The sequence below is a fragment of the Platichthys flesus genome, chromosome 14 (genome assembly GCF_949316205.1).
Source record: "Platichthys flesus chromosome 14, fPlaFle2.1, whole genome shotgun sequence".
In the NCBI taxonomy this organism is placed as follows: Eukaryota; Metazoa; Chordata; class Actinopteri; order Pleuronectiformes; family Pleuronectidae; genus Platichthys; species Platichthys flesus.
This window is the reverse complement of record NC_084958.1, coordinates 7648642-7672938: the sequence shown is the minus strand read 5'-3', so window position 1 is coordinate 7672938 and position 24297 is coordinate 7648642. Positions and strand designations below refer to the sequence as shown.

General features: G+C 42.0%; 2 protein-coding genes across 3 annotated transcripts; both read left to right on the top strand.

Moving 5' to 3' along the window:
- Positions 1-15766: 15766 nt before the first annotated feature.
- zgc:153935 (uncharacterized protein LOC777611 homolog) lies at positions 15767-20330 on the top strand. The gene is made up of 6 exons (XM_062404432.1): positions 15767-16002; positions 16737-16871; positions 17172-17294; positions 18894-19043; positions 19134-19328; positions 19432-20330. Exons 1-6 carry the CDS (start codon positions 15802-15804, stop codon positions 19540-19542), a joined length of 915 nt encoding a protein of 304 aa, XP_062260416.1. The 5' UTR covers positions 15767-15801; the 3' UTR covers positions 19543-20330.
- A 169-nt stretch (positions 20331-20499) lies between these two features.
- LOC133968433 (phosphatidylinositol 3,4,5-trisphosphate 5-phosphatase 1-like) lies at positions 20500-24295 on the top strand. 2 transcript variants are annotated; one of them, XM_062404436.1, is made up of 4 exons: positions 20500-21297; positions 22584-22644; positions 22742-22886; positions 23423-24295. In XM_062404436.1, the coding sequence occupies exons 1-4, from the start codon at positions 20927-20929 to the stop codon at positions 23500-23502; spliced, it is 657 nt and encodes a 218-aa protein (XP_062260420.1). In that variant the 5' UTR covers positions 20500-20926; the 3' UTR covers positions 23503-24295. The 2 variants fall into 2 exon arrangements, with proteins under 2 accessions (XP_062260420.1, XP_062260421.1); XM_062404437.1 differs by having other exon boundaries at positions 20618-21297; positions 23444-24295.
- The last annotated feature ends 2 nt before the right edge of the window (positions 24296-24297 follow it).

Genomic DNA, 24297 nt, shown 5'->3' with positions numbered 1-24297 from the left:
CTGGCTGTGTAAACCAGAGAGATTAGCAGCTCATTACCATACCACGGGGGGCCTACACACAAGGGACTGTGTATTTTTTTTTGTATGTGTGTGAGTGTGTGTGCCAGCCCACCTCAGAGCATTGTCTTCTGGTCATAACAACAACTGTTCCATTATTTGTCTGTGTCCGTGTGTTAGTGGGTGTGTGCCAGAATGAAAGTGTCTTTAATCAGGAGGAAAGAAAAAAACAGCGGCGAGTGAGAATTACTGAATATGTTTTCATCGTCGACACAATTATCAGATTAAAACAAATTCACCTCGTTAGGAAGCTAATCCATCTATCCAATCAGCAGGCAGGACAGAGGCACCAACACCTGCTCCCCAGCGGTGACCCCGGACAGATGTGGGGATGTGGCGATGATCCACTTTCACGGGCGCTGCTCAGATTAGAAGGCGGATTGTTTCATCCTTTTGAAGTCTCCATTTTGGCATGAAAAGGAGAGTACAACCTAGTTTACAAAGATTCTACTTTTATTTGGATAGTTGATTAATTAAGCTAAGGGCACTTTCCAAATAAATGTTCTGCTTGACTTTCATGCAGTAGATTCACCACAGCATCGCTTAGTTTATTTGAGCTGTAAGCCTACTATAACCCCTGAGCTGTAGATTAGGTTTGGACTAATACATCATATTTTCCTTTCTCTTTTATGATTGCTAATAACAGAGCAGATGTCACAAACATTATTTACAAAATAATAACCTGGTACAAAATTACCCTCAGTAGATTGCTTACCTCCAACAACCTTATGTTCAATTAAGTTGCACCACATTTCAGACATTTCAAATAGACACATGTCAAATATACACTGTCCTACAATATAAAAGAAAGTGAAAAGAAATTTCTGGATCCGTCACTTTGTCCAGATCCACAACAACAGGTAATGGTCCTTTCTTGGCCTATGTCCCATCCTTCCACCAAGTTTCATGAAAATCTGCTTAGTAAATTTTGTGTTATCTCGTTCACAACAAGGAACAAAAACAAAGTCTCATCATAGAACGTAACAATTTTGCCCAAATGGATGGTAAATAATGTTAAACAGAAGTTTAGGTTATGAGTGGTGAATGTTAATATACGCAGCTCTATTAGCTCTCTTCCATAAATATAGAATAATGGTACTCAGTAAAGTGCATATGCACAAGTCCCCTACATTCAATCGAGCTGTACCGAATTTTACACACACATAAATATCAGTTCCCAAAATCAAACTTATTGTTTAATCAAGATCCAGGAATGCTACCCTGACAAATATCAAAATGTCAGAAAACGCCCCGCCACTTTAAAGAAAGTGATTAAAAATAATCCCTGTATCTGCCACCTGATCTGGAGCCGAACCAAAATGTTACGGATTCTTCTCTGACCTATACAGCATCTTTTCAGGTTACCAGTGATCTAGTTTATATCACCCCTTCGACAGAAGTGATAAAATCCATAAACAACGCTGATGCATTCATGTTTTGATGTACCGAGCTTTGCATTCGGCTTAAGCTTTTTAACAATTGCATTGTGGTTTTAGTGAGGTTAAAAAAAAAACCAGCTATCACTCACTTCAGTCAGCCTTGGTTAGTTAAACCCAGCACAGTCTGAATCAGATTAAGTTATTAAAGGCTTAGCGGCTCATTTGGAAAGCAGTGATTTTCTGTGTGAATTATTTCCTGTTAATTATTTACGATTTTGCACAGGTTTAGAAAGGTTGGACTGAATTTAAAAAAAGGCAGAAATACAGAAACTGATACCAACAGGAGTCGCCTATCATGCTGTCGTGATCAAATCACATGACTGGATCAATATGTCCTTTTCAACTTGAATCAAAAGTGTTGTCTCTTAGCTGTTTTTCCCAAATGTTATGCTGAAAAAAGAGTCACAACAACGGCATGGTGAAAGAAAATGACGTGGTTTATAAATGGAAGGAAAAAGGAGTCTTCCAGGACTCCTAAGAGTTAATCTAACCGGATACTGTGTGGAAGACGACAAGCGATCTGTAAACTGGAGAATCTCAGTGAGGTGCTCAGCACATGTACCGACAAACCTCTAACAATGAATCTTTGAACTGACACTGAATCGACGTAGCCTGAAACAACCGTCAGCAGTGGAGCTGCGCGCGGTTGTCAGTGATTCACAGTGAGTTACTTTCTTGTTAAAAGCTAATTAAAAGACAGTGACAGGCACAGAAACAATCATAGTCTGACGACTCTGTCAGATAACAGGCGGCTGAGCTAACAGCCCTGTGTGCAGTGCACCATACTGAACTGAAGACAGTCAGAGCCACTTTGTATGAATCATGATGCCTCCACTTGTTCTTACTGGGGTTCATTTGATATGTAATGCAACCAAAATAAGTGATGGAACTACATTATCAGTGAAGACAGATCTTTGAACTGAAGTGAACATATCTGTATAATAAGTCTAGAAAACTCTGTCTGTCTGTATGTGACTTGCATATCTCGAGAACCATACAACTTATCAGGTTCCCATTTTGCATGTGTATTGGGACGGGCCCAATAAAATGCAGTGTCGTATTTAGTATGATTTGGACAAACAATACATAACAGAAGTGAGGCTGTCCATCATGACAACGGTGCGTTCACAACGTGTTCATTCATGACAACAGCTACGACAACTGATTCTCCAGGTCAGGATTGTGTTTGGATTAAACTGGTGAACACCTCCTTGTGCAGCGGCGGGGGTGCAGCCTCAGAGTTCTGTGGACCGAGTCCAGCGGCACATCTTCTCTTGCCACGCCTCAATTACTGCGGGTCACTTTTACCACCTGCATAACCCCAGGCCAAGCAAACAGCCCATTTTAAACAAGCATGTTTAGAACTGCCTATGCAATAGTTTATCACAATCAACAAAGAGATTCAACCTCTGATCTGAACTGTTTCTATCATTAAATTGGGTCAAAACCAAAAGTTAATATTTAAAATAACATTGCTGACTAACATCTGTTACGGACAAAATCTTTTATTTAAAGCACCTTTTGTGCAGTGAAACTCAGTTAAAGCCCCCATGATATTCTGAGTGTGACAGATTATTTAATCTGATTTAAATGTAAGAATCTCTGCATCCTTGTTTCCATTGAAAAGTGACACAGCAACAGTACACTGCCAAAGATGACCAACTGGCCACTGAAACACAAGCAAATCATCACTGCCTCATGACAGTGGCAGGTCTCCTGCTGGGACTCTTCCCGATGGCCTGAGGGTCGTTTTGACCTGCTGTCAGCCAACTGGACCAGAAATAATACAGTTAGCAGGAAAGAGTTGTTGCACCTCACGTATCAGGTGAGACTCTCACTCCTGGTGCAGTATCAACATTTACCTAATCATGTTGACTCCAGTGCTGCTTTACGACACACACTGAACTCCAGTAATTCTCCTGAAATTATCCATTTCAGGTGCCGTCAGTTCCTTCTGACATTCTACTGAGTTTATCATGCCAGCTCTCTTGTAATATGTCTGGAGGATGTCCCTTTGAGCCCATGTGACAATACTGCAGGATAATGTTTTGCAGAATTCACAGTGAGCGAGTGGGCATGTTAATGACTATCAAACATGTGATTGATAAAAACAAAGGGAATACAAACATCTCAGGATGAAAAAGTGGAACTATACATTTAAAAGCAACAATCAACAAACAGCTCATCCCGTCCGGTTCTTCGTCCTCCCATACAACTTCAGTCATGCAAATTTAGATCTAGGGTTGTTAATCCTGGAGAAGATACACTTTGGATATATCGGCCCTCTGATCAAAGCCCAAAACACATGAATGCAAACCAGCGACTCACTCACAGACTTCTGGTTTTCGTCACTATAACGATTTTTATTTCAACAAATAAGATAGCAAGGGTTTCATGAAGATTTGACCAACCCATACCTTTAAAGACTGATTCACTTACATAACACATTCCAGATAAGAAAATGACTTCATCCAAGTTATGACTGCTAAAGTAAGAGCACCCACTCTCACCCTTAATACTGTGAGAGTGTGTTAGAGTGATATACTTGTTTTGCGGACACTTGTATTCCGTCTCTCAATCGAACTTGTGTTTCTACTAAAAAACAAGACACAATCTGGTCAACCTCAAAGCAACTGGGGTCCTGTCAGACACTTCCTACAATTATTTATTGTTTTTCTATTTTACTGGGCATTGGTGAGACATCACAGGCAAAGGACAATCAGACTTTTGACTCATGTTTCTGGCTGCAGGAGACACCAGGTGGTGTACACAACAACACATAAATCCTGGGGCAAATCTATTTTAAAGATGACAGTCGGCAACGTTCTCCTTTAAGAAAAACGGAAGTGCAACATGAAGCCTTGATCAGGACCAAGGTTGAGATTTATTTAGACTTAGGAAATGATCACAGCCGCGGCGGTGAAAGTGAGTAAGTGAAATCTGTGTGTGTGTGTGTGTGTGTGTGTGTGTGTGTGAGTGCACGCCCCCCCCCCCCCCCCCCCCCGAAGCAAAGACACCTCTTCACAATCAGAAATCAGTGCCTGGCTGCAGAGAGAAAAGAGAATTCATTAAACTCAGCCACCCACGCTGTGCCATGGAATAGACGGGGGGTAGCGAGGGATGGAAGGCGGGTAGGGTGATGATGAGAGGGAGAGAGAGAGAGAGAGAGAGAGAGAGAGAGAGAGAGAGAGAGAGAGAGAGAGAGAGAGAAGATGGTGGGAAAAGAGGGACTGAGAGGGAGGAAGATGAGGGAGAAAGAGAATGGGATGGAGTCCTCTTAGCAGGGGCCCATCAAATGAAGTGCAGAGGAGGTCAGTTTGAACAGAAAAGCTCTTTAGGAGCAAAAGGATGAGAGAGGAAGGAGTAAAGAAATAACAGAACACCAGAGGAGTGACTGGTGCGTGACTATGTGAGAGAGAGGTGTTACAGTACACTAGACTCTGTCCCAGAGGAGCAGTAAAAACCTCACCTCACAGAACTATTTCGTATTGTATCACCGTGTATCATCGAACCATCTCACCTCCAGCCAATAGCACGCTGTTGTCCAAGCTCAGTAAATCAATAGGCTATCCAACTAACTTCTCCCAGACCTGAACGCCTATTGGATAATGCCCTCCATGGTCATCCAGGTCGGTGATCTGAGTCCAGCACATGAGCCTTTCCCTCTCCAACCTCCGCCGCTCTGTCCTCATCCACGGGCCTTAATCCACACTGCGCTAATCTGGTTAACTAGAGCCGTTTCTGAAATGAACAAAAACCTAATCTAATTCCCATTTAGCACTAATTAAGAGATTATTGACCTCAGATCCTATTATCATATACATCCAGTTTTGGTAAACCATCAATCAGACAAACACAAAGCAGTCAATAAAATGATGGAAAGAGTTAAGAATCAGACTTTGGTGTGATGTTGAGGTCTCTGTGTGTGACAACAGAGCTCCCTCAGATAAGAAGCAGAGATACACCGCAGGAAGAATTGTGAGGTCCCTCAATCTCTCCATCTGCCTTTGACACACACACACACATACACACCCCACCTTGAGCCTTTTACTGTCCAGAATGTCAGCCGGCATCACCAGCACCATGGGCTGTCACACAAAGTGAGGGAGAGGAAGAACGAGAGTGTGTGAAGTCATTGTGTAAGTCTGAAGTACTCGTGTGTGTGTGTGTGTGTGTGTGTGTGCGTGTGCGTGTGCGTGTGCGCGCGCGCGCGTGCGTGTGAGCAAGAAAGAGAGAGACAGGGAAGGAAGCTGAGGGACGGAGACACGCAGGAGGGAGGGGTGTCCTTGAAAGAGGACAGAGGTGTTCAGCTGGATCTAATATGACAGAGGAAACAACTGGGGCACACAGATACACACACACACACACACACAGGCAAAAACACACTACTGTTGCATCAATAACCTTCATTCCCAGGAAAAAAAAAGTTCGCATGAATCCACAATCCAGCAGGGCCAACTAAATCTGTTTGTCCCATTCAACCCTCGACAGAACCGCCTTTTATGTCGCCAGTATAGGAATGGGAGTGAGAGCCCCGGCCTGGGTCTCTGCACTGGGCCTCAGCATCATTATCATCAGCAGCGGGCCCTCTCAGATGCACCAGCACGAGATCAAAGGAAAGCCTCTCAATCTTCTCCCCTCACTGAGGCAGCACAGAGCTGCTCTATAACTGGCATCTTGGTCTTGCGATAATCCTCCCATTGATCTACTTCACAGAGTTCAGTCAGTGCCGAGGCTTCTGGGTTGAGGGTTAAAGATGCCGAGGAATGTCTGTCAGAGTTTGGGTAGCCGGGTGCCAGATTTTATTAAGCCATAAGCTGGACGAGCTGTACTTTGCGGTGTCCTTTTTTTATTGAGGCAACTTGTTTTCAAGGTGCTTCGCTTATGAGGTAATGTTTAATGTTTTATGAGGGCTTCTTGCATTTGCATAGATTCCTACCAGATCATCATTTAGTCTTTTATTATGAATACAAAAATAGGTTATGTATTTAGCACAAGCAATTAAAAAGCATATCCGCTGCAACATGTAGGCATGGAATAGGGGGTTGGGGGGGAGGCAAATTAATTCACCTTATTTTCTAGTTCCTTCCTTTCCTTTGAAGTCCATAGGGGGGTGGTTAGACTGGAAGGCAAAAGCAGAGGGTGGATGGTGAGGATGAAAACAGGGAACAATAGACCAGAGAGCCATTACCTCAGCTCTGCCACAAGGCCTCCCTCCACTCAACGTCTCCATCTACTGGAGGCTCGATGAACTGCCGGCTCACCCCGCACTGTTCTGCTGACTGGCACTGCTGAGTTGACAACATGGACGTCTGTTATTATAATGTCTAAACCCAAATGTTGAAGGAAAAAGTTCAGCATGCCGCACTGCGTCTTGAGACTTCAAAGATTTAGACTCTGTAAACACATTTCAAAGGGACAAGATGAGCAGTTGTGGCAAGTTGGTTGTTTGACCTGTTTGTAGGTTTGATAGTCACCAAATCCACTGACAACAGAAGTAATATAAGTCCTGTATCCTTATTTGGAGAAACCCAACAGAGACAAACACATAGCCTTGCTTTGTCCGAAGGTTAAACAAAAGTCTGCCTTGCTGCTCCTCTACAAATCTCTAACCATCACATTATATTTCGTTTGCGTACTCTTTTCAAATAGCAAAGTAAAATCAATGAATAGTGTTTTTTCTCCTGACATTCTCCGGAGGGGCTGTAAGCGAAAAATTAAAATGTCTGAGTGAGAGGCTCTAAACCTTGTGCGGAGTTTCCCCAGTCGGCCATCTGGTAAAAGCTCTGGAGTGAGTAGATGTGATGATGACATTTCTGACAGTCAGAAAAATGAAAACAACAAAAAGGATACAAGTATCTCTGGATGAATGAGCGGTGCCTCCCACGTAGAAGACACCACCAGAGTAGTCAAGTGAGCTTCTCATGATACTGGCCGATGCCGGTGTACATGTGTTGTTTACAAACGCACATGGTCTCAGTAGAGGAATTTATATTCCTCTGACCTAAGCTAACCTCCTCCTTGAATAAAAACTATTCCTTGAATAAAAAATCGCAAGTCATCTATTTTAAAGGATTTTCCCAAATGGTCAAAATTTCAATGAATCCACCAAGGTTTGCTAATTAGCTTAGCCTGCACAGGTGAAGGAGGTAGAAGCCACAAAGCCAGGATTCCATAATAAAAAAAAGGGGGGGGGGGGGGGGGTCCTACAGTTTCAAACCATTCCAATAATCTTTTTCCATTCACTTCCAAAACAACATTTAAAGGACATGGATCAAAGTGAGGAATGCGCTTGCTGTTTGTGAACCAGTGTGAGAGATATGAGATTGAGACTGAGCGGCGATGTGGTTCTGTGTGTAGAGGCTTGTGCTTTGGTCAGCATGTACTAACGCGAATGTGTGTTCTTCACAGCCAACTGTGAATGGATGTGTGTTGGATGAGACTTATCGCTTCTGTTTTTTGCCTCATAAATACTAAAAAAGCACACACACAAACACAGACACGCACACAAGCCTCTGCTTTAACAGCACGGTAATTCCAAGCTTGGTGAAATGCATTGATAAGCAAGCATACACACACACACACACACACACACACACACACACACTGCAGTGTGAAATTGGGTCAGCGGTGGAGAGTGGGCTTTAATGCTGAGCACATACGCTCTCTAAAACTGATCTGCATATTCATGTGGGTGGCTATCCAAATGACACACACACACACACACACAAGTAATCATGCGCAGATACATGCAGGCACATTAGTAAGTATTTGCATGTAGACATTGACCTAAACTTGTCCATCCCGCACACATTACCACATGCTCACATGCATGCAAACCTACACACACACACACACACACACACGCACAGCGACAACAGAGCTCAAAGAAAACCCTGACTTCATCGATATGGTAACTGTCAGGAAGGTACAAGGGGAATTTATGTTCTACTCATTCTCATTCTTTGGCCAAAAATGAGCTTCTTCCTCTCCCAGCGACACCATGTCAATCATTTGCTCAATTCCATTCACTTCTCTTCCTCTATTAGCCTCCCTCTCCCGCCGGCAAAAGCAGTGACCACCTTTCAGAGTCCTGCGGATGTCGGCCCGCCAAGCAGAACAGCTTTTGTCGAAAGTCCAATAATCGTTCATGCTTCTCACACACTAAAAAGAAATAAAATAAAATAAAAATTAAGATCGGCCAGAAACATTCTGCAGAAAGAGAGGCAGAGTGAAAGAGAGGTGTGATAAAGGGAGGGGGGGCATAGGAGAAAAATAAAGGAGAAAGATGGAGAGAGGCAGCGAGAATAAAAGGTTCTCTCCCTAAGGATACACTTGTCAAAAACCCCTACTTTGCGTTTCTGACTTTTGCGGCGATGAACAACAGTTTTCTCTGACAAAGCATTTTTCTGCTTATTTGCAGACGGAGGGAGGAGACGAGGCTCAAGTTGGAACGTGAGAAACTGAAAAGGATGCAACAAAGGATTCGGAGCTAGTAAGCAGATAGCTCTGAATGCCGCTTGGGGCTGGGTAGAGGGGGGGGGGGGGTGGTGGAGGGAAGGGGTGGTGGTGGAGAAGGAGGAGGAGGAGGAGGAGGAGGTGTGGGCTGGTGGTGTCTTTTGAAGAGAGAGATGGTCGGGGAAAGAGAAAGGGGAAGATGGAGCGAATGAGACTGAGAGTGTGTGTGTGTGTCTCCTGTGTATGTGTTTGGGGACCCACACAGTGAGGCCCGAGCATGTGATTTATTTCGGAATACTAATGTCTCTTTGATCTGCTCTGCTTAAAAAAAAAACACCCTGCTGGGATTGCGGGTACACACACGCACACACTCACACACAAAAATGCATATATGTATTTATCCACACACTCCCGCACATACCTATCAGCATGCGCACACACGCACACACACACGCACACTCACACACCCACTCCAGGGCGTCTAATCTACTTTAACTATCGTCCATAGAGATCCAATTACAAAGATAGAGGCATATTTGTTTTTCACTGTGCATCCTAAAAGACTAATTACATTTTCATGTAAAGATGAAATTATTTGATACAACACAAATGTCTTTTGATTTTCATAATTGTAATTTAATATGTTTTAACCGGGATTCCTGTGACTGTTACTGTCTATTTCGGCTGCACCTCTAGGCCTGAACAACAGTAAAATCAGTCATTTGAAAACACACAGAACGCTGACGTTCACTCGTATCAGTCTGACGGTATTCCAAGCTGGGGCTATGGGAGCCAGACTATGTCCCAGTGTATACCTGGGTAGAAGATAATCAATCACAGGGCTAAGAAAAAACACAAGCAAACAAATAGTTATTTGAGTTATTGAGATATTGAGTTATTGAGTTATTGAGTTATTGAGTTACTGAGTTACTGAGTTATTTGCCTTGCATCCATACGCTGAAAAAGACAGAAGTATTACTCTATAAATATCAGACTGTAAGATTAGGCGATAGAAGAAGAAGGCGAACAATAACAACTCAATGAAAAACAACTTAATCCAGTTTAAAGCTCTGATTCTGATCGCTCCCAATTTGTGCAAATTAATGATGAGTCATCTGTGCGCACCAAAGTTAATCATGGTGTTCCACAGGGCTCTGTGCTCGGCCCAATTTTATTCTCATTATATATGCTTCCACTAGGAAACATTATCAGGACACACTCGGTAAATTTCCACTGCTATGCGGATGACACCCAGTTATATTTGTCAATAAAACCTGAACAAAGTAATCAATTAACTAAACTTCGAACATGTCTCAAGGACATAAAAACCTGGATGACCCGCAATTTTCTCTTATTAAACTCAGACAAAACAGAGGTTATAATACTTGGCCCCAAACACCTTAGAGATGCATTATCTAATGATATAGCTGCGCTAGACGACATTGCCCTTGCTTCAAATGAAACAGTCAGGAACTTGGGAGTGATCTTCGATCCTGATTTATCCTTTAATAGTCACTTAAAACAAATTTCTAGGACCGCTTTTTTCCACTTGCGTAATATTTCAAAAATTAGACATGTCCTTTCACAAAAAGATGCAGAAAAACTAGTCCACGCCTTTGTTACATCGAGACTGGACTATTGTAATTCATTATTATCAGGCTCCAGCAGGAAGTCGTTAAAGACTCTACAGCTTGTCCAAAATGCTGCAGCACGTGTCCTGACGAGAACAAAGAGAAGAGAGCACATTTCTCCAATATTAGCATCGCTACACTGGCTTCCAGTTAAATCTAGAATAGAATTTAAAATTCTCCTCCTCACCTTCAAGGCCCTTAATAATATAGCGCCTTTATACCTTAAAGAGCTGTTAATACCTTATAAACCCACTAGAGCACTCCGCTCCCAGAATTCAAGCCTACTTGTCGTCCCTAAATTCTCTAAAAGTAGAGTAGGAGCCAGAGCTTTTAGCCATCAAGCCCCTCGGCTGTGGAATAATCTACCACTTTCAGTTCGGGAGGCAGTCACCATCTGTTCGTTTAAAAGTAGGCTCAAAACCTTTCTTTTTGATAAAGCTTATAGTTAGAGCTAATTAGTGCGCCAGAACGTTACTTGTTCTATTTTATGACACATGACACACGGAGCTTCTCTTTCCAGCTTCTCCTTCCTCTTCTCCATCCCTATCCCCCTTCCCCGGAATCCCTTTGCTTTATCACCCGCAGATCCAGGGCCTCTGTGGCCGCACCATGGATTACGGTTTGTGGATCGCGCACCGGGGGTCGCGGTGTTGGATCCAGTGTGGCGGATTCTGAGTCATGTGGGCTGATCGTGGTGCTGGTGGCGGACCCTGTGTCGCGTTGGCATTGGGCACGGGCGGTGGACCAGGACCGCAGTGGTGGCTTGTGATGGGTCCTCCTGGTGGGCGGCGGTGGACGGTGACTGAGGACTGAAGTGGCGTCTGGTCTGGATGGTGGATCGTGGTCTAGATGGTTGCTGAGCATGGACTGTGCTTCATCAATGCTGCTAGAGACTTTGATTATTGATGATGTTCTCCTGCACGTGGCATCTATTGCACTTCTGTCCGTCCTGGGAGAGGGATCCCTCACATGTGGCTCTCTCTGAGGTTTCTACATATTTTTACCCTGTTAAAAGGGTTTTTTGTAGTTTTTCCTTACTCTTGCTGAGGGTTAAGGACAGAGGATGTCACACCCTGTTAAAGCCCTATGAGATGAATTGTAATTTGTGAATATGGGCTATACAAATAAAATTTGATTGATTGATTTGATTGATTCATTTCCTGCCAATATATATTTGGCCATATAAAAATGTTAAATCACAATATCTGGTGAACAATACTACCCTCCACTGCAAGTCGTGAAGGAAGCAGCTCTGCGAAGAAAATTAAAATCATAGCTCACAATCCTTTTTACTTCGGAACAATCCTGATGTCCTGAGGTGCCACACAACATAAATTCTGTATCTCCCAATGTCTCAAACCCAAACCAAATAAAACTTGATCGCACAGGAGGGACACGTTTGCTTCAACACTCTCATAGCAGACTAAATCTTCTCTGTATTTTGACATAATAATCTTGTTAATCCCTCAAAACAGTCTTCACTTTTTCAAGTGAATGCAATATGGTTCCCTAGAATGCTAACACGCTCAAGGACAATTCACACATAACATTTACCACATTCAACACCTTAGTTTTGCATGTTAGCCTGCTAACATTTGCGAGGTTACAGGACACAGAAAATGCATTACTTTGGCTGGTAGCAGATAACTTAATGTTGTCAGCTAACTGAATATGATAAACTGACCATCTCTAAGGTCGCGCTACTACTACTTTAGCTGTAAACTCAAAATCTGAATCACTTTACCTTTTTTTTTGCTGTACCAAGGCTGTTTATGGTTTGTCCAGGTTTTGATGTTCCAGCACTGGGAGTGAAGTGGTTTTAGTTAGCAGGCAGCTTTTTATAATTAAATGAAATATTAGGGGCACATAAAAAAAATAAGAAGATGACATCTTAATCTTCATAGAGATTGAGATTGTTCTTCTTCGTCTCGACAGACACTGCTGTCGATGATAGCTTGTAAGAACCTGCCTACTCCTGGCCCACATCTTCACTCTGGGATGTTTGGTACATTTTGACAGTATGGTGTTGTCTCTTCCCAGTCAATGCCTCTTTCTGTAACAGATTCCTTACGTCGGTCAATCTCTGGATAAACCCCAGCTCCTACATCTTTGTACAGAAACATTGAATCAGGAGATAAACTGACATCTCACAATCCTTATAATTAATCCTTTTATGATCAAAGCTCAGTGTAAATTTTCAGCTCTGGAAGGAAGCTGATGATTTTGCTGTGTAATTCTGTGGCTTTGCTAAAAATATCTTGTTGTTGTATACGTTTGGACAGATATCTGCAGCGATGAGGACAAAATACGCCACGAAGCAGCTCAACAAACCCAGGAATGGTCGGTGGAATGTCAATGGCTGTTCTCTGAGTTGAAATGTTTCACGGTGTGTTTTCTCTCAACATGTCCGTCCATACTACTCAGGCTTGAAATAGAAAGGGCTTTAGTAAATTCTCTCCTCCTGCCAGCACCTACAGTGTCAGTAGATACAATTGTATGTGTCAGAAACTCCAGTTCCTTCCTGATGAACACCTTCAACAGCCTCAGGGAAGTCAACGCATGCAGCTGCCGACCAGGCACTTCTAGGATTTTTTCCGACCCTCCTCCTCGCATCAAACAGCAGATGTGGCAGCTGGGTGATGCCACATTTCATAACAGGCTGCTGCAGGGTGGCACCAGGCACTCCAGCCGGTTACAGACTCTGATGTGTTCAGCAAAGGTGGTGATTATCTGACCTGGCATTTTAGTGAGACACCTCAAAAAAACAGCTAGCACCTATAGCAGAGGATTTCAAAGTTTGACGGCCCTGATATCTGGAGAACAAAACTGAGCAAGAAGAGTCTTGGATGGCATTACCTGGCCGGCAAGACCACTTCAATGAAAAGTTATGTAACTCATGCATGTCTGCTGGTCATGTTGATAGATAACTAGCAGTTAATGTGTTAACAAATATCAATATCAACCTGTGATAATATGTTATTCATCCACAGACCTCTGAACACTATTTAGGGCAGCGGTCGGCAACCTGCGGCTCCGGAGCCGCATGCGGCTCTTCAGCCCCTCTACAGTGGCTCCCTGTGCAGTGCATGTTGCGCATATTTTTCGCGAACGGTGAACTTAACGAATCAGTTCTTTCATATGATGAACGTGAGTGAATGTCACGTTGACGTTCATTTTTTAAATAATCATCGTATCAGGCCATCATTAAATACCAGGAGCGGGTGAATGTGTATGTGTGTGCGCGCTCCCAGATAGCCGACACACACACAGAGCCGGGGCTCTGTCAGAGACACAGTGAGATCGGAGCTCGTTCACGTGGAGCAGCCTCTCAGTGACTGACCGGCTGCTTCTCAACAGTGGAAACAGTGAAAACAACGAGTTTCTCTGGTGTCAGCTGATCAGAGATCCGCGCCTAAGCTTCTTGATCAGAGCAGAAGCTGCAGGTGGTTTGTACCGATCTGCAGTTTCTGTGTCGGCCTCCAGTCTGACCTGCTCTCACGTTTTGTTTGAATATTTCAGCAACTAAAATATGCGTCACATCCTGTTACGTCCCGGCGCTCTTCCCTGCAGGTCACTAATCTATAGTTCCGACCCCCGGCCTCGGTAAAGTAATCATGGATAATTCCCAGAAAAGAAAAGTCTGGGAGGAAAATAGAGTTTAATTCTGCGTGGACAGATTAATTTGTTTTCACTGCCACCGATGCTGTCTTACATGTATGTTTGATATGTGGCGAGGAATTAGCAAACAATAAGAAATGTAATGTTGAAAGATATTTCCAGAGCAAGCACACAGCATCTGCTGAAAAGTACCAAGCTGGAGATGAGCAAAAAAAGCTGAGTTCTGTGTTTAATTTATTCCAAAGTAGGCCCACACATGTATTTTGTTCTCCAATTCATAAGAGTTGGTGTTCTCCTATTTTGTAACAGTTAAAAATAGCAGTTAAATGTCAACAGTTTTTTTTATTGACGTTCTATTATTAAATAAATGCAACAAACTATAGTTTTTATATATATTGTATAACTATATATATATATAACTTTATAACCTGTATTATCAAATATGTTGTGCGGCTCCAGGCAGATTTAATTTGGGGGAAGAGGGGGCGAAATGGCTCTTTCGATAGAAAAGGTTGCCTACCCCTGCCCTAATCAAAGGTGTTTTTCAACTAAATGGCCTGTATGTACTGTATATCGTGCTTTGCTAGTCTCTGATGACCAGATGCTCGATGAGAACCATTATAGTCTGATTTGAGTTCAGGCTGGTTTGGTTAATGCACCCTGCACAGCTCTTAATGTTATTGTTTGTGAGACCTTTGTTACCGACTCTATACATGCGTGTGCTATTAGTGAAGTGAGTCATATTGACTGAGTCATGAGGCTTCAGCTGAAGGGATCAAGAGTCTGTAGAGCTTTATCGTTTACCTGCGTCCAGTAGAAAGGTTCCGTCAACAGCTTCCCCAGTCTTAGCTCTTTACAAGGTTCAGAGAAGCCCTGGGGAAATGAAAATCAGTTTACTGAGGAAAATAAAGCAGGTATAAGCAAAAACAGGAGAGGCTGTGGTCTAGTGGCAGAAACTTGGACTATGGGCAGAGAAGGTCTCTGGTTCGTCTCTGGTTCGACTCCACAGAGAGACAACAAAAGACAAACCTGGATTGATCTGTCCAAAAATCCAAGAGTCTCCCTACCCTGTCTAGTGCCCCTGAGCAAGGCACCTTACTCCCCCAACATCTGCTCCCCGAGCGCCGTACATGGTCGCTCACTGCTCTGTGTGTCCTGCACCAGATGGGTTAAAAGCAGAGATTAAATTTCCCTACCTGCATGAGTGTGCCTTTGCATGTCTGTGCATGTGTTTGGGACAAATGCATCTGAGTCTTAATCATCTTAAAACACTCGTAGTCATACAGCCTGTCGCTTTACGTCATGGATCTTTGACCCTGCTCTGTGGGGCAAACAAACAAACAAGCCCTGATCATATAGAGTATGACACCGACCCGGACAAGGAGGGGTTGGGCAGCAACTTTCATCCTTAGAGGTGCCGAAGATCTCAGGCGTCCTCTGGATCTCTGCAGGAAAACCTCAGAAGGTCACAGCCTGCAGTTTACCAAGCCGATGGCGCCATCAAGTGGCCACTGTGTTACTTAACCTGAGTGGGTGGAGCTACGTAAGAGGAATGGGATTGGCCTTGTTTCGTTTCTCAGGAAGTGAGGAGGGCCAAGATGGTGAGTGAGGAGTTGCTGCTTCGTCTCAACGACAGTGAGTATAAGAACTGGCTGAAGGCAGGACGGTGTCTGCTCATACTGAAGAGTGGCCTCCATCTCTTCACCAGCCAGCACATGAAAGGTTTCCACAAGGACCTGCTCACCCAAAGCCCGCTGCTCGGGAGGCCGTGTGAGACCAATGCCTGCAGAGGCAACCAGGTGCGATCAGCCTGTCATGTCTGATCAACTGCTGCTTTCAAGTGTCACTGGATGATTCTAGGGATTTTCAACTGTTTCTCACTTGGGACTCAAGTTACGTTTCCACAGCTTGAGCTTTCTCCAGGATCTGGGAAACTTTGCATGAACCGGGGTCTGATTAATGTTCCAGACAAAGCTCTTTTTACCCTTCAAAATAAAATATCCTTACTCAGGGCGGAAGCACTTTAAGACAGTATGAAATGGCAACTTGTTCTTGCCAGCTTTAACCTTAAGTAAAATTTTGATTAGTCTCTTACTGGAGGAAAGGAATTTTTCCACTTACCATTCTTAATACACAAATGAGAAATTTTGTACATTTGTACATTTTCAGCACATAAAAAAAATGGAAAGCCCCACTATTTATACAAATATTATATATAATACAGATATATAATTTAATTAAATTATTATTTATATGTTTTTTTAAATGAAGTTTATTTTTGAATTCTCACTTGTGATGTATGTGTATATTTAGGTATATTTAGATTGAATGAGTTCCTTGTTGAATTTATATTTTAGCTAAAACCTTTAAGAAAGTACAGGGACCTTCAGGGTGGGGCTTGCAGCACTGGAGATGCCTCCTCAACAATGATCTCCAGGAAGCATTTAGTTATTTGGAAAGGTTCCTGGGACTAAAGGATGTTTGTTTGAATTTCGACATTATCAAAGTATTCTCACAGCGTATGTGTTTGTAGCTCTCCTTGGCATGTAGGGCGTGTAGCGAGTGGAAGAAGGCGATCCTGGCGCACCAGAGAAAGCCGAAAAGGAACGTGTCCTGGGAGAACTGTTTCCCTCCCTCCTGGAGAACAGACTTCTGGGAAGTGGCCAAGGTACCAACATTTAGAGCAGTTATTCCAAAGCAGCATATTACTCTATTTCCTTAGGGCTGAAACCTCCACACATACACGCATACACTCACAAACGCACACACACACACACACACACACACACACAATCCATGATTCAATTCTGTCAAATTATGTCATCACATGGTCAAGATAAATATATCACAGCATATCAGCCAATAACACTGATTCAAAAATGCCTGAATAGTATATATTTATATACACTATCTATCCTATCGATCTAACTAACTAACTCTCCATCGCGCTCTCTCTCTCTCTCTCTAGGCCTACATGCCACGAGGTCAGGGGAAAGTGAAGGGGGCGGATCAGTGCGATGCCTCTGCTCTGCTCAACCTCATCACCTCCTGTGACTGTTTCCAGTCTGTGGATCCAACATTTGTGAGAGAGGTAAATGTATAGTCTTAAATGGACTCATTGATAAGCTGTTAAGTCAGAAAATGATTATGTGACCTTCCACCTGCAGGTCAAAGTCATAAAATGTGTTAAATTCAATGTTACAATATTTGTGTTTTTAAAAATGCAGATGAGATTCAGGCACATCTCTGCCAAAGGTCACCAAGAAAATGTTCTCTTCCCCCCCAAATTGAGCAAAATGAACAATTAATTTGTGTTATTAGTTGACCTGTTTCTGGTTAAGTTTTATGTTTTAGTATAATGCTCCTCTAGCCAGCTTGCTATGTGTTATAGAAGTTTTCTGAAAGCTGGTGAAATGAGAACTCGTGCAGCAGCTGATGTCTTATGCAGAAGGTTGTAATTTAGACTTGATGCATCAAGGAGACCAGGAGGTGAAACAATGTACAAACGTTAACAGAGTAACATGAGGAAGTGTCACCCCCAAGTCTGAAGATGTTACCCACAGCATCCGCATATACAGTATCTCCCTCTACTTGTGTCACCCATTCTAGCAGTACATCCATGAATGGCTTAGGATTGCTGTGACTTTCCTTGTTACATGTAGGTGTTTGCATCCTATTGGATAGTTAAGCCTGTAGTGTGCATGCCTGATTCACATTGTGTGCTTACGTCTTGTCCTTGGAGAAATAAGCAAAAGAATTGAAGTTGATGAGAGTTGGTGCCTGTTTGTCTGGTGCATCTGAGTTAGATATGAAAGTCCCTAAGCGTAGATGCTACAATGTACTGTTGTGATCCTTTATCTATAACCTGACCGTGGCACTGCTTAGTGAGAGAATGAAGTATCTGTGGAGTTTAGACAGGCACTATTCTCCTGTATAGATATAATGTAATGTACAATATACATATTATATGTAGTGGCATGTAAAGTAATGTTGGAGGATATCAAAAAATCAACCCTCAACCCTATGAACATGCAAGTTAACAGATAAGTGGCTTAAGAATGAAGAGAACTTGTGATGTTTAGAGCCACTGCGTTGAAGTGCTGATGAACTGTGGAATCAAAATGACATGAATGTGTTTTCACTTTGGTGTGTATTTCAATTGCAAGTTTGGTCTTAAATTCAAATTAAAGTGTTATTAAAAAGTCTTAAATTAAACTTTTTTTCATCTATATACCGAGAGCTGGTTTTGGTTAAGATTTTGGCAGCAGTACTTTAGAAATATAAATTGTAAATGCCTTTTCTCTAATATTCAAATGCTTTATTTTCACTCCAACAGCTAAACCTAACTGCTTTAAATGTTGTATCTCATGTGTTTACTCTGTAGAGGAGAAGTTTATGCGTCAGACTGGATGATTGCAGACATTAGTTGGATTTTTTCCTGGCAACATCAAGGATTTGACAAAGGTTGCAGAATGGAGAGATTTAGTGATGGAGGGATGGGATATGTACAAACTAGACTGTACTCATCCTGAAATAGTGCAGAGTATTGCTGGCAATTGACATCATTTTTCTTTTCTTCAGCTCTACCACTAACTTGTAAAATCAATGGGAGTGGATTTATGATGATTTTGTTCTGATACAAATGTTCTGATGTGTGTGCCGACGTACGTGTGTGTGTGTGTGGTTCCAGGTGATCCACTACAGGAACGAGATAATGCATTCTAGTGAGTTGCGTATCAAGGATGAATGGATAAGACGATACCAGACAACATTGAAACACCTTGTGCGGCAGTTCAGCCACGTACCACAGATGGCAAAAGTCGGACAAGAAATAGATGAGGTGTGTGTGTGTTTGTTGTTGTTAAAATATGTCCAGTTTGAGAACCACTTGTTTTTTTTGCCTCACAGCTTGTTTGCTTGTTTTGAACAGATGCTGACTGTCGATTTGTCCGTATCTGTCTCTGGTTTGGACCAACTGGACTCTGTTGACTCGGACGGTCTGGTTTGTGATTCTTTAAGCCAATCGGAGGCCAATGGCGACTTAATCAGCCAATGGGAAGCTGAGTTGCTCCAGGAGAGGCTGCAGGAGTTACTGCATACTGACGATGATGATGCTGAGACATGGGTACAAAGAACAAACATATACACGTACACTTGAACAAAAATAAATGTAAACATTAAAACATCCAAATAAATATGGCATGTAATTTGAACTGTTTTTTCAATAGGATACTGAGCAGCTGAAGAGGCTTGGTGGTTTCCTGCAGGCCAACAGAGATTTGGGGGAAAGGTTTTCTGCAGAGCTCCGGGCCATCGACTCACTACAGGCCAGACAATAAGGAGGAGCAGAAAGGATGAACGAGGAGCAAATTGAACCCTTTTTAATTTCATTTGAATTTGAGTTGAAGATTTGTCCCCGTTTATGAACATGTATATGATATTTTATAAAAAATTATACTGACTAGTGTTTACTTAAAAAGTATGTGATGAAAACAGAAATGTTCTTAAACCCTTTTACAGCTGCATAATAATGTCTTAATGTCAAAAGAAAGTTATACAGTAATAGTGACCAAAAGAAAAATGTTCAGCCTATGTTTTATTTAGGGCTGTCAGAAAAGGATTAATTTGTTGAATTAACACATACATTTTTTTAACGAATGCACAGAACGACCCGCTCCCATACCTGCCTACGCTTAGAGCCACACACGCAGTGAGATCACAGCTCGTTCACGTGAAGCAGCCGGTCAGTGACTTTGAAGAAGATCCCTGAAGCACAGAGTTTCTCTGCTCTCAGCTGCTCAGAGATCAGCTGCGTCATGATCAGAGCAGAAGCTGCAGTATCTAATAAACACTCACCACTAGTTATCAGGAGCTGATCAGTACATGAAGTCACTTAGTGTTTGTTTGATTTGTTCCAGAGTTTATGAGGCTGCATTTAAACTTCATGAAAATGACTCGTGAACATGTTGACGAGTCAGGGTTAGGCACATCGGTGTTAAAGTGAGAGGAGCGACACGCAGACATGAGCCGAAACCATCGATTCATCTCCAAACACATGAGCGTACGTTGTCATCTAAATCATCCCAATAAAAAATAAACTAGTTAATTTTCATCTGCGTGAACTGAACTTGAAACTCGTCAAGTGTGAGGTGGCTCAACACTGCTTCTACAGATGGGCTCAGATTCAGATTTCACATTCTCATTTAATTATGTAAAGGTTTGGTTGTTACCTAAGCTACCCTTGATTAATCTGAATTTTATTGCACTTCTCTACCTTTCAAGCACTTCTGAAATTATGCAAATAAGTAAACTGTTTCTACATTCCTGAGTGAGTGGAAAAACCAAGTTACACTTTGAATAATTCCTGTATGTTGACCATAGAAGAACCCATGAACAATACATTTCTCTTTAAGCAATAAGCCCAAAGCTGGTGCACACAGACACTTTACTCCATGCTCCACACAAATGATCTCTGCTTTCCTCTCAGATTACACATCACGTCACATTCAAATGTCTGTAGCTCGACAGGATTTGTCTGCCGCACACCACATCCTGGTTGGGTTTTTTAGACTGCTGTTGCCGGGAAACTGACAGTGTCCAAATGTCTGATGTGTTACACTGTTGAAATACACATGTATTCGCCATAAAACGGTGTGACAAAAAAATGTTTACACACAGGTTTTCAGAAAGCAAGTTAGTGATGAGGACAAGAAGGGAGGATTAATGGTAGTTATTTTTTGTGACCTGTCAAGTGATTTTTTTTTTTTATCAGACCAATTTTTTTACCTCAGACAAAGTGCACGGCATGAGCTGCAGGATGCTGGACAGATAAGTGTGAAAACCAGAGACACTCGTGTGATACTTTCACACACTCTGTTGCCACAGCAATCTGCTGCACCTGCAGCTTTCTACGTTCACTTGAGTGCTGGCCTCAGAGGCGACATGGAGCAGGAGGGGGAGCTGGTTCGGTCCATTTACTTTGGGAGAATTGGGAGTGAGGCCACAGAGAGGCTGCTGGAGAGGTTTGGACGTGATGGCAGCTTTCTGCTGAGAGACAGCGACACCATGCAGGGGGCCTACTGTCTGTGTGTGAGGTGAGATGGGAGGGTTGTGATAGTTAAGGTTTTGTTGGATAATTTTTCATTTAAATAGTTTAGTTTATTAATACTTTATTTACAGTTGATATGTTGTGTACAGTCCAGCTGAGAAAGTCAGTCTGTTAAAAAAATATGATATAATTCATTAGTAAAATGCTTCAACCCTGTACATTTGGCATAGACATTGATATAATGTCTTAAAGTTTTTAACTTCTTTGGGATTGTATTTGTTGTTATAATCTCCTATTCTAATGGATACTAGGGTTGAATTTCTTGTTCCTCTGCACGTTAATACTGTACTTTCAGAAAAAACTTCACAAAATGTTGCTCACTTTCAGAAATATCTATATAAATCTACTCAATAATATACCATTTAAACAGGATATATGTTTAAACCCGAGTCACATTTCAATCTGTGTACTAAATAAGAAAGTATATCATAAACACTATATGACAATTTCCTGCCAGCTGAAAGACTTTGTTTGCTGACTGGGAAATTTGCAGTGCTGTGTTGTTTCATATTTATTATGTATTACATATTCAAATGTTAAAGTATCAAATGTTTTTAACTTCTAACCGCAGGTGATTTTATGAATTGACAAACAGCACTACATTGATCATGCCAGTGTAAACTTAGATTGTGAGTGCTTGTGGGTGTTAAGTGGCTGATATCAATGCTGTTGGATTTTTTATTTTGCATCAATGAATTTCTGAAGAACGTGAGTAAATATTTGTTGAAACAATCGGTGACTGGATTAAAAACTATTCAGTTGACCTCCATTAACCCCGGTTTATACTGTTCATTTATAGCGTCACATGGTGGAATAGAGTTGAACTTCATGTTGCGACATCGATTGTTCACACATCAGGTTCATTTATCTCATCGCCCCTGCTCATTTGACTGCACTGGCCCCAGCTAATTCTGAAGTGCCCCTATTCGAGCAGTAGTCCTTTTTTTAATTTAGATAAACTAGTCACTAGTATATTCATATTTTGTTAAGAATGTTTGCTTCAAAGCTTTTTTGAATTTCTTAAACAAGGAACAATTTTCTAAATAAGATATGTGACCCCCCCCCCCCCCCCCCCCCCAATATTTAAACAAAATCCTCAATCCCTCATCAATTCCACTGCTCTTTAAACTGAAATCAGGTACAACCTCTGCTCAAGGTTCATTAACAATCTCTTTCAGAGGTAATCCCTCATTCAAACATGTGTGAACATATATTCACATTTTACGCATTTCACACTAAACCATTTAAATCTCTGAAATGTGTGTTTTGCAGGAAAGCACCGTTTGTGCACACCTTCAGGCTCGTACACTCCGTCGACGGCTGGTGTCCTCAGGTGAGCGAACTTCTGCATCCAGATCGCACATGTCACACACTTCACAGACATGTAAACCAGGAGGTTATATGTGATTTTGTGTGTTTGTGTTTGTCAGAGTCCAGGCATCAGACAGCAGAGCTTTGGGACACTGGAAACACTGATAGAGAACTACAGAGGAGGTTCAGCCTCTGGTGTCACAACAATCCCCCTGACACACCCACTGGACAGAACACAGCTACAGTACATCAGTACTGGACAAGGTATGACACACAAACACACACACACACACACACACACACATACACACACACACACACACACACACACACACACACACACACACACACACACACTTTCTTCAGTATGTTACAATATAAGTATTCAAAAAGTGTATAAAAACTCAAACAGATACAAACGCAGACACACGAGTGGTTGCTTCAGTGTTTTTGTGTATGTGATAAATCAAAGTTTCCTTTTGCAGCTGTGATGGAAAATTCGGCATTTGAGTAACGATTGACAGAAGAACGGACATATGTGTAGAGGATGGGATAAACAAATGTGTTTATCCAAAGGGTCAGCTGTGAGTTAATGTTAGGCTTACGTTTATAACTCCAGGGAGTTTGGTTTTATGGCCGGGGAGAGCCTGAAACTTGATGGTGTCTGGGACATCTTGGGGTTGGATTTCACCCCAGGGGTCACTCCAGGGGACGTTGTGCTTGATTTTGAAGAAATTCCCACGACACAGCAGTGAAATGTTTTTTGTCTCTCATGACTTCCTCAATCGGTTATCTTACAGTTCCAGCTGTTTCCTCTACAGAGTTTGTCTACATGGAAATGAGCAGCGGCAGTGGCAGGAACATTGGACCAATGCTGTAAATCAGTCGGACAAACTGAAGATGAGATATGCCTGCAGAATATTTTCTGTGATTCATTTTTTTATCTTTATTTGCGTCCCTTCAGCATCAGCTCATTGTAATTGTTCTCTGTTTCTTTGTTCACTTCAGTGATTCTGTTCATTGTTGCTGTAATACTTTATTCTCATTGATAATATACGTGTTTGTTGCTCTGTGGCTGAACCTGGTTACAGTTTGTTAGGCTCATACAAGTCCAGTTTATTACACTTTTGAACCATGGAGGTTATCCTATCTATACCTTGGTCTGTTAGTAGACCCTTTTATCTTTCTAATTATATATAGAGGAAGTCCCTGCCAAAAAAAAATCAAACTTTCGAACCACTTTTTAGACACACGTCTCTCTTAGTTAGACAGAGCAAATAACTTTTTGATATTAATATCAAGAAGTTTCTTCAGATCCTGTAGAAGGGTGTAGGTTGTCCTTGAGGTGGGTGAGAAGAACTTCAAAAGTCCTTAGATGAAAGCAGTCAACGTAGTGTGTAGCTATGTTAAGCTAAGCTAACTGTAGTTTAATGGAAAGGGGTTGTAACAGTGGTGTTCTCATCATCGTCTCGTCTAACGCACTGCCAGAAAGCAAATGTCAAAATTACAGTTTTGTAATTATGTTTTATTGTCAAATGTGTAAGTGTCAACGTTTGCTTTGCTGATATCATCCTGTAAACAATGAACTGCTATAATAGGGACTGCAGACTGGAACATTCTGTGCATATAATGGTTGAATAAATTAATAAATGAATGACTGGATTTTAAAAAGAGC

Coding starts and splice junctions, on each gene's coding strand:
- zgc:153935 (XM_062404432.1), top strand. CDS start 15,802: ATGGTGAGTGAGGAGTTGCTGCTTCGTCTCAACGACAGTGAGTATAAG. Junction 17,295..18,893: donor ATCCAACATTTGTGAGAGAG/GTAAATGTATAG, acceptor GTGTGGTTCCAG/GTGATCCACTACAGGAACGA. Junction 19,329..19,431: donor ATGATGATGCTGAGACATGG/GTACAAAGAACA, acceptor TTTTTTCAATAG/GATACTGAGCAGCTGAAGAG.
- LOC133968433 (XM_062404436.1), top strand. CDS start 20,927: ATGGTAGTTATTTTTTGTGACCTGTCAAGTGATTTTTTTTTTTTATCA. Junction 21,298..22,583: donor GCCTACTGTCTGTGTGTGAG/GTGAGATGGGAG, acceptor TGTGTTTTGCAG/GAAAGCACCGTTTGTGCACA. Junction 22,887..23,422: donor GTACATCAGTACTGGACAAG/GTATGACACACA, acceptor GTTATCTTACAG/TTCCAGCTGTTTCCTCTACA.